This window comes from Rhamphochromis longiceps, linkage group LG19 (genome assembly GCF_057381845.1).
Source record: "Rhamphochromis longiceps isolate RC_006_pf linkage group LG19, R_longiceps_female_GT1.1, whole genome shotgun sequence".
Classification (NCBI taxonomy): domain Eukaryota; kingdom Metazoa; phylum Chordata; class Actinopteri; order Cichliformes; family Cichlidae; genus Rhamphochromis; species Rhamphochromis longiceps.
In genome coordinates, this window is record NC_140575.1 from 22372207 (window position 1) to 22386004 (window position 13798).

At 42.0% G+C, this 13798-nt stretch overlaps 1 protein-coding gene and 1 long non-coding RNA gene across 2 annotated transcripts in view; both read left to right on the forward strand.

Moving 5' to 3' along the window:
• Window positions 1-13798, forward strand: part of LOC146646721 (glutamate receptor ionotropic, NMDA 3B-like) — a 47799-nt gene that overhangs the window by 19609 nt on the left and 14392 nt on the right. The window contains exon 7 of the mRNA XM_085391125.1: window positions 379-494. Coding sequence (XP_085247251.1) covers window positions 379-494 — 116 coding nt within the window. The remainder of the gene's footprint in view (window positions 1-378; window positions 495-13798) is intronic.
• On the forward strand, window positions 5328-12652 carry LOC146646722 (uncharacterized). Its single transcript, XR_014908808.1, has 3 exons — window positions 5328-6128; window positions 12022-12103; window positions 12503-12652. It is a non-coding gene; the product is annotated as an uncharacterized LOC146646722 (long non-coding RNA).

The window sequence follows — 13798 nt, forward strand, 5'->3', positions numbered from 1 at the left end:
CAGCAGCACAGGCTGCACACAGAGGAACAGTCTATAATTAAGGGTCAATCAGGGTCAATTGGATCGATATTGCCAGAGTAGGAAAGTCTTCAGCAGTGTGTATAATGCCTTATCAGTCCGCGACAGAGGATGTTGGTTTAGGTAATGATGTATGTGTTTACATAGTGTATTAGAATGCAGTTAATCGTATCCCCTGTATAAATGACACAGTGGCATAACAGCCCTAAATCCAAGGTTCCTGAGCAGGTCTGGAGATTTAGGAATTGTGTGGAAACAGAATCTGATTTGTAAAACCGAAGATTAATCGTCTTCAATTAATGTTACTCTCTCACTTCTTGTGATGTGTGTGTGTGCGTGTGTGTGTTGTTGGTGGTGAAGGACAGATCCTCCTGCCCTGGATGCATTCATCATGGATAAAGCCCTGTTGGACTATGAGGTCTCTATCGATGCAGACTGCAAACTGCTTACTGTGGGAAAGCCATTTGCTATTGAAGGTACAGACACTAGCACACACACACACACACTTGTTTTTATCACTTGTGAGGGCCCGTGGTTGTTGTTTGAAGCCAGTTTTTTAAAAAACAACTTGAAAGGCGTTGAAAAGCACTCATGCATACACATGCACACCCCAAAACTCTATAAAACAGTAACATTTATTCATGTAGTCACACACTTAGAGGTCCACTGAAACAATAATTCAGGTCAGGACTTTAACTCAGGGTTGGGGGATATATTAAAAATTTCTACTGACCTTTGCTAGTCTAGCTCTTTGACTGCTTATAGTATATATCCACAGGATATGTGTGGAAGGCCACACATGAGGTGTGGGCCACATGATCCTGCTCTCCAGAGTCAGTGCTGTGAGGATAGAGTCCTAGCTAATGCATGCATTTTTAAAGGCTCATTCCTCCTTGCTATGCTATCACTGGTCAAGTTGACTGTTCAAGGCAGGTCAAAGTGAATTTAAGGCAATGGGAGACCCATATAGATATAGATATATACAGATTCATTTCAAATGCTGTAGTCAGTCATGTAGTAGCTAAGGAAACAACATGACTGACAGAATAACACGGTGATTCACTGTGTGTACTTATAACGCTCCAGGGTAAAAGTATTCAACCATCTATTATTAACAAGACTGCCCAGTCAGAACACTTTGGACTTTGATGCTCAGACATTCCAAGAACATTTAAAAAACATGTAAAAAAAATCCACTGCCAATCAGAAAATAGCTAATGACCCCCACAGGGGGATATCAGATTCAAGTTCTTGCACACTGCTCCATGAATATGTGGGCTTACGCATGCTTATATCTGAGAGTCTGGCACTGATGTGTGTGCGTGATTCTTTTCTTGGTACACTTTATTTTTCTGCCCCAAAAACCATAATATTTCTGAATTTTTTTCCTTCTTTCCGGCATTTTCCTTCTGCACGTGTCACTGAGGTACTGTTGGAAAAGAAGAAATATAACAATAATAGAAGCTTTTAAATATTGTAAATAAGATTTATGTATGCAAAGAAATATATAATATATCTGTTTACAAGGTAAACAGCATTGCCCCTATTTGCAAAAAAGTCTAAAGGGCTTATATCACTCTTTTCTGGAGGCTTTAATACAAGACAAATTACACTGTGTGCTGTAGCCATTGATCATTTATATCAACAATAACTCATGTTTTTTGGCCAAGTAACTGATTACTTTACGTGATTATTATGGCCCCATATACTGGAAAAAGTTGCAACATAAGAAGTTGCAGTACTGTAGCAGTAGTAGGAGTTGCAGTGATGTGCACACACACACACACATACGCACACACAGGAGTAAATTATAACACTTTTAGAAATAAACGCTGCTGACGACCTGCCGAAAGAAATTATGTCCCAGCGCCAATAAATCTCAGGTTCTGCCGTTCGCCGAGATAAATAAAGCATTCTAGCTATTATAGCAAGTTTTACAGTATTCTAGTCACATGCCGTCTGCACATATACACATTCTGAAGGTGACTTTGAAGTGAAATTTCTGCTAGCGCAACACATTTATTGGATATATCAAACATTTAACCTCTAACCCATTGTAGCTTAGTCACCAGGAGGTTTTTCTTTACTAGGATAGAATTGGCGCTGGGAGCTCACGCATGACCACATATGTTTATTTATGTCCACGCATATTACTGTAGGTGTGCGTTTGTGTGCTGGTGCATGCATTTGTGTATTTGATTCATATCAGACTTCTTTTCTCCTCATATCACTGATACAGGCACAAACAGAAACACAGACGATAAATAGAAGCTAGTACGGGTGCCACCTGGGACCAGACACTATCTTTGATACTATTTCTCTGTCAAAGTGTCACCTCAGAAAGACCCCACTCCCACGTTCCCTACTTCCTCTACAGTCCTTGTTCACTGGAGATTATCTAGTGCTTTCTTCATTGCATTGTACAAAATGAGCCCAGGGACAGCGCTGAGCCATTACTCATGAATGTGAAGAAGGGAAAGCAGGTCTCATTGATATGTAGAGCGTGTCAGTTTGATGACTACTTGATTCACCGTCTACACAAATAAGTCATGCAAAGAATCTACACTTGTTCGAGTAGCTATTTTGCAGGAGTGAGGGAGAGTAGGATGGGGCTAAATAAAGAAAGAACAGGAAATTACACAGACAGGAAACATGAGACAAGTAAAACAAATAAGAGGGAGAACAGAAAAAAAACACGAGACGGAATAAAAGATTTTAAAAAGTAAGTAAGAACAACAAAAGTAAAGAAATCGGGGGCCAGTGAGTGAGGTGGGAGTTGAGCATAAGAAGGAGATAGAGGGCTTTCATTTGCCCACTGCCAGTTTGCTCCTTTCTGCACAGCTAGTGATAAAAGAGGCAGCAAACAGAGTCTCCTAATCAAGACAAACCTTCACCCCAAGCAGATGGAATAAGGGAGGGGAAGAAAGGACACAGAGTGGAAGAATGGAGCAAAGAAAGAGAGGAAGTGTTATTTTGTCTGTATGTGGATGCAAGCGGGATTTATAGAGCAGTTTGTGGTCAGGAGATACAGAGAGATGCTGGAACTGGGACTGTGGAGTCGCTCCAGGCAAGGTGCTCTGCTGAAATCTTCAGGCTGCTTAAGTGGAGGGAGATGCGGGGGTGTCGCCGTGCGTCTGTTTTCGCTGAGTGCTGTTGGGAGATGTTTACGACAGCCTAGACACACCCCATTAATAATATTGCCACTGAACACGCAGCCACTAGCTGCCCGCACGCATGTGTGTGTATGGGGTTGGTGTGCATGCGGAGCATGTGTCCCTGCGTGCATAAGTGGTCTGCACAAGCTCAGTCAAGCAGAACAAAGCACGTCTGAAGATCAAAACGAGGATGGCAAAGGATCCTGTTGGCGGGGTGAAAGTATTGTTGGTCGGGCAGCTCACGTCTGACGAGAGTGACGTACAGACACGTTTTTTTGTCTGTAGTTGTGTGTGACATGTGCGCGTACGTGCAGAAATGTGGCAGAGTCTGAAACAAAATTAAGCATTACTGACTTGATTACGTGATTAGTAGAAATGGGCAACTGTTGTGATTAATTAATAATAATTCAGCTTGATGTCTTATTTTATGTGACAGCAGTTTTTAGATTAAAGATGTCATCTTCTGAAATATTTAGAGGACTAGCTTAACAGGGTTTTTTTTTTGTTTGTTTGTTTGTTTTTTTTTTGGGGGGGGGGGGGGTGTTATTGAAGAAGAGATTAATCAAGAAAAATAATCATGAATATATATTTGATCCAACCCTATAACTGTGGATCTTGTTCACACATAGACACAAACCTTAAGAATCTTTTATCCAACCTGAAAAGATTAATATTTGATTGAATCCAATTTTGCCCTCTTTCAAAAGCTAGAAATTCATGCCTCCTAGCCCCAGTCAATAACAAAAAATATTTTTAAGTTGGAATTCAGTGAAATAAAAACTCGCACACACCATGAGATCAACAGGTATAAATAAGCAGAAGCTTCAGCAAACATCCATTCATCATCTTCTACTTATCAAAAGTTGAGTTGTGGTTGGAGCAGGCTAAGCAGGATATTCCTAATGTCCTTCTCCCCAGCAACACTTTCCATTTCCTCCTGGAGCATTCCTCCCAATCCAGATGAGATATATAATCTATCCTGTGGGTTGTGGGTCTACCCTGGGATCTCATCCCACTTGGATATGTGCAGAAACACTGCAGAGGGAGGCACCCAGGAGGCATCCTAACCAGATGCCTAAACGGCTTCAACTGGCTCCTTTTAACACAGAGGAGCAGCAGTTCTACTTCAAGCTCCCCAGCCTATCTTTGAACTCATACACCCTTCAGAGGAAACTCATTACCCAGATCTCATGACCATCAGTGAGGTCTGAAATCTAGATGGACTGGTAAATTGAAAGCTTCACCTCTTAGCTCAGCCTTCTCTTTACTACAACAGTCCCAAAACAACCACAAAGATGCTGGATTAATCCGCTGGTCCACCTCACATTCCACCTTCCCATCACTCATGAATAAGATCCCAGGATAGTTGAACTCCCCTTTCTGCTTCTCTCACCAGAACCCATTTTCCAGCAGAGAAACATGACCTCAGACTTTGAAAACCAGCAATATTTAAAGTGTCTGAAAACCTGTTTTCTCAGTTAGCTATTTAAAATCGAGTTAAATACAGAAATAGCTGAAGTTCGAAATGTGCTGGTTGTTTCTTTTAAAAATTGCCCCTGCTGCTTTTACCTGCACATCTCTTACCAATTTGAAGAAACAAAATTACAGATTAAAGCTGAAAGTGAAAGTGTCACTTGAAGGTCACATATCCATGCACCAAACAGGATTTTTCTCATATTTTAAGAGGTTGGTGGGATAACACATGCTATTTATGTTGCCTAGGAGATGCTGCTGAAACTAAATTGATGCAACCACTCTCACAGAAGCACCTGAGTTTGTAACTGCCTAACTCATGCAGGGTTACACAAGGTTATACGTTTATTTAGAGAGTGCACATTTCACGTTTTGCTTGGAGAGTAGGGCGTATTTAAAACTTTTTTATTAAATTACTGTATCTCCAAAAAACTGAAGTAAAAGTACATTAAAAAAAAACATGAAATAGGGAGCATGCTCTTTGATGTTTAATGTAACACAAGTCAAATTTACAGCAAATCCATTTGTTTTTCTTCAGTGAAATTTTAGGTTGCGTTCTTAGACTTTATATAAATGATGGCTGTAGGCACCATGACATTGGCTATTGTTTGGAAGCTTCAACTTTAGCACCTTGGTCACAGTTTTTCTCTATTTTACTCATTTGGATCATCTATTACTTCACCTTGATATATATTTTATAATTAGGGATGGGTACCGGTGTCCGGTGCCATGATGGCACCGGTTCTGACATAAACGGTAGTAACCAGACCGAAAAGCAGCGCACATTTCGGTGCTTTATTTCGGTGCTTTTTTTTCCTGAGCTGTGATACACTTCTAGCCAATCATTTTACGTTTCTGAGGACAGTAGGCGGGGCCAGGTACGTACGTTCTCTTATGCAGAGCTACAGATTAAAAATGCCCAAGGCGAAGCGGTCAAAAGTCTGGCTGTACTTCACAGCAAAATATGCAAAATCAGCAGCCTGCAACAAGTGCTTTAAGCTGTGTAACAGGGCAGCCCTTCGCGGCTGGAAACACAGTGAGACAGACCAAGGCAAGTGTAGTGGAACAAAGTATTTATTTGCTATATGGCTCTCCTTACAACAATTAACTTGTCGAGCTTCTTCACAGCACAAAAAATCCACCTCTAATGACAACTGGCAGCCTTAAATATGTTCAGCTGTCACAGACTTAACCATTATTCCACTCTCAGGTAAATTCTTAAATCCCAACCTTCCACCACAGTATACAATATATCAATAAGAATAAATAAATACATAAATACATCTTCACATTTACATATTAATAAATATTTCACACTTTAATGTTACACTAAACCCAATATTATAAAAACCCAGAAACCCAAGCACAAAAAGATTCACCACACTCTCTTTACCAATGGACTCTCCCGGAACCTTTAAATGGTGTCTGGACCCCTGGGGAAACATTTGCCCAAACACCTTGAAGAGGACACAGGCAAGAAAGGTGAGTAATCATTAACTTACAAACACTTATTTGCACCACTTTTATCCCTAGATTTCACACACACATTTGCCTTAGTTTTCCTTATTGGTAAACCTTAATCACAATCTCAATCACCATTCTTCTCTCCTGACAGACAACCACCACATTCCTTGATGAGGAGCAGCTGTGCAGGATCTGAAACAAGGCTACCAACTGATTTTAAAATTCCCAATAAATAGTCAATAAATATTTAAACTTCTTGTGTGCAAATCCATGCTTAAAGTGCAATGCTACATAAAGTGCTTGATAAGGTGCTTTTAATAAAGTGAAAGGTGTGCTCTAAAGTGCTATACAGACAATACAATATAAATAAATGCAGTAAGGGAGTCCTCTTCCTTACATTTCCTCCTCCCTCTCTTAAGCACGAAGTGCTTCAGTCCTCTGTCATCCTAGATAAACAATCAGCAACCACATTTGACTTCCCCGGCCTATACTGGACCGTAAAGTCATAAGGCTGCAGAGACAGGTACCATCCTGCAATGCGGGCATTCGCATCCCTCATGCGGTTCAACCACTGGAGGGCACGATGATCAGTCTCCAGAGTGAAGTGACGTCCCAGAAGATAATACCTCAAGGCCTCAATAGCCCATTTCATGGCCAAGCACTCTTTCTCCACCGTCGAATACCTCGTCTCCCTGTCGAGTAGTTTCCGACTCAGAAACACCACAGGCCTTCTTTCACCATCCACCTCTTGCTGAAGGACAGCACCAAGGCCAACTCCCGAAGCATCAGTTTGCAAGATGAATGGCTTGTTGAAGTCTGGACTGTGTAGAACTGGATGTGTGCAAACTGCTTCCTTGAGGTCTCTGAATGCTCGCTCACAGTCTTCCGTCCAACGCACTTTGTTAGGGGCTGAGCCTTTTGTTAGGTTATTAAGTACAGTGGATCGCTCTGCAAAAGAAGGTATGAATTTCCGGTACCAGCCTACTAGACCCAGAAAACCTCTCACCTTCCTTTTTGTTGTCGGAACTGGGAAGGACTGAATTGCTTCAATCTTTCCAACCTGTGGCTTTATCTTCCCAGAGCAAACTACAAAGCCCAAGTACTCCACTTCTCTCTTGGCTATGGAGCACTTCTTGGGATTGATAGTCAGTCCAGCCATTCTGATGGAGTGTAGCACCTTCTGTAGGTGAATGACATGCTCTTCCCAGGACTGGCTGTACACCACCACGTCATCCAGATATGCTGCAGAGAATGCTGACACATCTCTCAGTACATGGTCCATTAATCGTTGGAATGTCGCTGGTGCACCTTGAAGCCCAAATGGCATGACTTTAAATTGGTACATACCAAAAGGAGTTTTGAAGGCTGTCAGCTCTCTCGCTTCTGGTGCCAAAGCCACTTGCCAGTATCCTTTACACAAATCAAGTGTTGTAATGTACGTTGCTGATCCAACTCTCTCCAGCAGGTCATCCACCCTGGGCATTGGGTAGGGATCAAACTTGGATACTGCATTCAAATATCTGAAATCAATACAGAATCTCAGGGTGTCATCTTTCTTTGGTACCAAAACAATCGGGCTGCACCACTCACTGCTTGACACCTCAATGATTCCCAGGTCCAACATCAGTTTTATTTCTTTCTGTAGCACTGGCACCAACCGTTCAGGAATTCTGTAACTCTTTTGTCGAACGGGTGCATCCTCCTTCACCCGTATCTTGTGCTGAACCAGTGATGTAAAGCCTGGTGTTTCTCGAAAGAGCTGTGGGTCCACGCGTGGTTTTATATCAGCCTGCTCAGTAGGAGACAAATGAGAGAGGTCAACTGAAGCACAAACTTGAATGTTAGCTGGAAGGAACTTCTCAGTCACCTCCTCATCCTCAACTGAACACACCAGTAACTGATAGACCGGCTCTTGTCGGCTGTGGAATTCCTTCAACAAGTTCACGTGAAATGTCTGATATTTTTTAACCCTTTCTGGCATATTCAGCTCATAAGTGACTTTACTCACTTGTCTGACGATCTCGTATGGTCCATGCCATTTTGTCAGCAACTTGTTATCGCTGGTGGGAAGCAATAACAGTACTTTCTGACCTGGAAGGAAGACCCTATCCCTGGCCTTGTGATCATACCAAGTCTTTTGATGTTTTTGTGCAGCTTTCATGTTGTCTTGCATCAATGATGCCATTTTCTCCAACCTCTCTCTCAAGGTGATGACGTAGGCTGCAATGTTTTCGCCCTCTGCTTTGGATTCCTCCCAGCAGTCCTTAAGCAGATCCAGGGGGCCTCTCACTTGGCGACCGTATAAAAGTTCAAAAGGCGAGAAGCCAGTGGAAACCTGCGGGACCTCCCGGTAGGCGAACAGAAGGTAGGGCAGCCATTGATCCCAATCAGCACCTGTGTCAGAGACAAACTTGCGCAGCATACTTTTGAGAGTCTGGTTGTATCTCTCCACTAGCCCATCCGTTTGAGGGTGATAAGGGGTGGTCTTAAGTCCCTTTATCCCTAACAGCTTATAAACCTGCTGCAACAACTTGGATAGAAAGTTCGTTCCACAATCCGTCAGAATTTCTCTTGGTATGCCTACCGTAGAGAAAAGCTGCAGAAGACAATTAGCAATGTGACGAGCTTTAATTGATCTGAGTGGGAAGGCCTCAGGAAACCGTGTTGCATAGTCACATATGACTAATATGTAGCGATGACCGGTGGAGCTCCTCTCTAAAGGGCCCACGATATCCATGCCTAGCCTCTCAAATGGTGTTTCAATAATTGGCAATGGTTGCAACTGGGCTCGCGCTACTCCTTTGCCTGAGGTCAACTGACATTTTTCACAGGAACGGCAAAACTCAGAAACCTGGATACATACATCCCTGGCCAAACAAAACGACTGCTGATCCTATTCAGTGTTTTGTGAAAAGCCATATGACCTGCCCATGGAATTGAATGACCCAAATCCATAACTTTGTTCCTAAACTGTTGTGGGAGTGCTACAGCTTCGCACTTCCCCTTTCTCTGGTACAAGATGCCTCCTTTAATCAAGTAAACAGTGTCTGCAAGACAGCTTACCTGACCTTGACTAGACCCCTCTACCTCTGTTACCTTCTCAAACCAGGGTTTTAGAGTAGGGTCGCTTCTTTGGAGTGCACCTAAATCTGAGGGAACATCAAACTCAAGTTGGTTATTTGGCTCAGGGAACAATGCTGTACCTTTTTCCCCTGAGCCTTTGAACTTTTCTCTTCTTTTCTGAGCCCTAGACTTCCTAATCTTCCCTGGCTCCGTTTCGAGAGACTCCTCAAAAAAGGGTAGTTCTTGCATCATTTCCTTTGCACTTTGTGCTCTTGTGACTACATGACAGGGTTTAAATGGTTCAACTGTCATATCTAGAGGAAGTGAGCTTCCAGATTCATCACTTAAGCCTTGAATGTCTTTCTCAGCACTCACTTGAGGGTCATAATCTGACTGATGTATTAGATCAAAAAGAGTGGGGATGTCATTACCAAGTATCACTGAATATGGCAAACTAGGAACAACAACTACCACTAACAAGTAGGTTTGACCTCCTACGGTCAGGTAAACCTCAGCAGTGGGGTACCTGTGTTCGTCTCCATGCACACAACTTATTGTAGCCCCAACCCCACTTAGCTTTTCTCCTGAAATTATGCTAGAGTGTACAAGAGTCTGAAAGCACCCAGAGTCAAGCAAAGCTTCCTCTTTACGCCTATTAATTAAAACAGGGACAGTACAAGCTTTCTTTCCTACTGGCTCTGTGGCTGGTCTTGGAACTGCACACAAAAGAGATGGTTTTGACTTAAGGGCAGGGCAAAATTGTTGTGTATGGCCAAAGTTATGACAGTGATAACATTTAATATCCTGAACTGAAGACTTAAAGGATTTCTTCACATTGTGAGGTCTATGAGAAGGGAGCTGCCTAGAACTAGAAAGATTTCTAGCCTGAACTTGACCAGAACCCTGTTCACCCCCAATGGACTTACTTGGTTGGGCGTAGTGGGTCTCCTGGCTGAAGTAGGTGCTCTTGCTTCCTTTTCTGGCTGAAGTGAAAACCTCTGCGAGGCTAGCTGCTTCCTTTGCAGTCTTCGGGTCATGCTCACGTATCCAAGTCTCCAGCTCTGGATTAACCATTCTCAAAAACTGCTCCAGAATTATCTGCTCAGATATTTCTTCTACAGTTGATTTTTCAGGTTTAATCCATCTTGAAAACAGGTCTTTCAATCTTACATAAAGCTCAACTTTCAGAGATCTGAAGCGGCGTCTGTAGGTGTCTCATATTTTGCCAGAATTGCCTCTTTCACCTTATCATAATTCTCAGAGTCTGTTAAATCCATAAGAATGTAGGCTGTGCGGGCTCTACCTGTCAACAGGGGAACAAGACGAATAGCCCACTCATCTCTGGGCCATCGACACACATTTGCCATTCTTTCAAACGTAGTCAGAAAATGTTCAATGTCATCTTCTGGTGACAGAGGAAAAAGTTTTGGTTCAATTAAAGACCTGGACCCACTGTCCACTGGAATGTCTTCACCATTGAATCCAAGTTCTTGTTCTTCAGATGTTGTAGGGGGCGCTGGCGCCTCTGGTGGGTCAGGCTTATCAGTTACAGCGTTAACTTGTAGCTGGATTTGCTGAAATTGATGCTGCATGCCTTTCCACCTTTGCACCTTTGCTCTAGTGATGGCCAAATGAAGCTTTCCGAAGCACTGAAGCTTGTATTGAAAAACGGTTCATTACTCGAAGCTTTTCAACACAGTCCTCTCCGGTGACATCTGGTGGTGAAAATTTTGAAGAGCAGCTTGAATCTGCAAAATAAAACGGACTGCTCAATCATCGCTGCTCACTCAAGAGTGGAGTTCTCTCTGATATTGGGCCACCGTTCCGTTGCTTTGAACATGTAATTGGTTTTGTTTTCTCGATTGGGGGGCTGAAAAAAATGTAATGCGTATTTGCGTAATACATTTTGATCAATAAACTTTCCCTATTTAAACATGCACTATGGTGTGGCCTTTCTTTGCTCATAACTCCTTGATGTTGGTAAATACAATAAGTGAGCAATATATATAATATACATATGAGAATGCACAGCACATTATGGAGTATGCCCCTGCTGTGAAGTCCTGCCTCCATCTACTTGTCGTTTAATCACTGGACAGCTGGACAGGTTCATACAAAATATTAGATGAGGCCAATTGTCCTATACATATTTTTGACCTAGGGGTGGGATTGATTGTGAACTGGAAAGGGAAAATGCTTAGGGAGCTGAGTACGGCTGCATCGTCACTGATTTGTAGAATCATTTTTGATTCGATACAGGATCCGATTCAATTTGATTGGAATCTGGAAAGTTTTGCCTCAGTCAGAAATATTACAATTCTGATCATTTAACAGTATATATCCATAATTTCGTATCTATTAAAAGAAAGCTGACACATGTGAGACTTAATTAGAGATGTAAACAGAGAGTTATGAAACCTGCAGCTGCAGAAGCCAGCGGGAAAAAAAAGAGGCAAACACAGCGCGGACCCGACAACGCACCAAAATCTGACTCTGACGCGTCGGGTCCGCGCTCTGTGTTCACGTTTGTATGCAGAATCCGTAAACCTGCTCCCAGTTACTGTTTTAGCTGTATGGTGTTTGACGACATGTTGTGAGGTTTAACCTGAGATGCTGGCGTTTCAGGCATAATAACGTTAATTTACAAATCGACACGGGATTTTAATGAATCAATATCACTTTATTCAATTTAGCATGGATTGTAATCAGAAAGGCGATAATCAAAACCCACCCCTAATCAAGAACTTGCAAAGTAAAAACATGCTCTATGTCAGGTAGCCCTTTTGTTATTTACATTTAAAAAGAGGATTAGTGTTACTGTGCGCTGGCTGAGTGTTTCTTTTCTTAGAAATAGTTTCTCCTGCCCTGGAGAAAATCCACTTGCATGGAACAGAAGAGGCTGTGGAGTGCAGGAACTACACTGCAAGCTGGTAGATATGCAGGTATTCCTGGGTCCTGCAGACTATCACCTAAAAACAATAAACAAAATGATTTTCTAAACTGTGTAGCAATGTAATGTACGTATAGTGTCAAATACATTGTTGTAGTCTTCATTAGCTTTAATTCACATGGAAGTGTTCCTAAAGTCATATGCTGTAATGATATTTACATTATGAAAACATGATTTTGGACATTTCAAGTTTTTCACTTCGGCAGATAAAATGAATTGAGCAAAATCAACTCAAAATATTCCCACACGCCAGAACGTCCTCTCTTCCTCGCTGGCTCCATATCTGTCAGTGGAATGATCACCTCTTCGCTCTCTGTCACCATCAACACACTCCACGAATCCCGTGGATGATTCACTTCCTTATATCCGTTTGAATCAGGTACCGAAGCAGTTACGTGCGTAATGAAGCTTCGGACGTCACTGGTCACGTGACTTTTGCCAAACGAAGCAAGCCTCGACACAGTGCTTCTGAACCAGTGTGTTGTTTTTTTCGACACACGCTCCGGAGCGTCAGCTTCAAGCGGGCCATCACTACTTTTATCCCTAGATTTCACACACACATTTGCCTTAGTTTTCCTTATTGGTAAACCTTAATCACAATCTCAATCACCATTCTTCTCTCCTGACAGACAACCACCACATTCCTTGATGAGGAGCAGCTGTGCAGGATCTGAAACAAGGCTACCAACTGATTTTAAAATTCCCAATAAATAGTCAATAAATATTTAAACTTCTTGTGTGCAAATCCATGCTTAAAGTGCAATGCTACATAAAGTGCTTGATAAGGTGCTTTTAATAAAGTGAAAGGTGTGCTCTAAAGTGCTATACAGACAATACAATATAAATAAATGCAGTAAGGGAGTCCTCTTCCTTACAAGCTGATACTGTCAAAGGAAGTAACACCAAGAATCCGATGAAACACCTGGCGACGCATAGCGTTGTTTTTTTTAAAAGCCGAGAAATGTGCCGTATTTGATGGCAGCAGCAGCCGTTCTTCTCTGCGTGAGTAGCTTAATGTTGTTCGTGTGTAATTTATGTTGAGTAGGCTAACCACGTTATTACATTAATGCATGTAAGGTGAACTAGCAAACACCATCATAGCTACATGTGGCTGTCTTCTTGTTTGATGGCAGATACTCCCGTCACCCTGGCCAAAAAGGCTAAAATGACCAAAGAAAAAGAGGGAAACAGCTAAACATGAGAGGTTTTTGGACAAAGTTTGTATTTTTTCCATTGTTTAAGCACTGCTTCCAGCTAAGAGTGATACCATATATGCCCCATAGCTGCAGAAAAGGCTAACATTGTTATCTTTTTACAAAACCAGCTGAATATGAGAGGGTTTTGGACCAATTTTGTGTTCTCCATTCTTTAAGCACCGGTTTGAGCACCGGCACCGTTTCAAAAGTACCGATTTGGCACCGGTATCGGATAAAACCTAAACGATACCCATCCCTATTTATAATATTCCTCCAACTGTACTTTAAATTTCCTTCTTAGTAGCTTTCACACAATTGGAAAAACTACACCTACAAAGTAGCAAGAAAACCCACCTGTGCACAAAAAAATATGTGCTTTACTTTTCAAACAGTAACCAATGTAAGAGTAAAACACCTGCAAATAGTCAAACCTCAATAACAGCAATGAATGTAGGCAATGAGCCATGAAAGTGACTTAA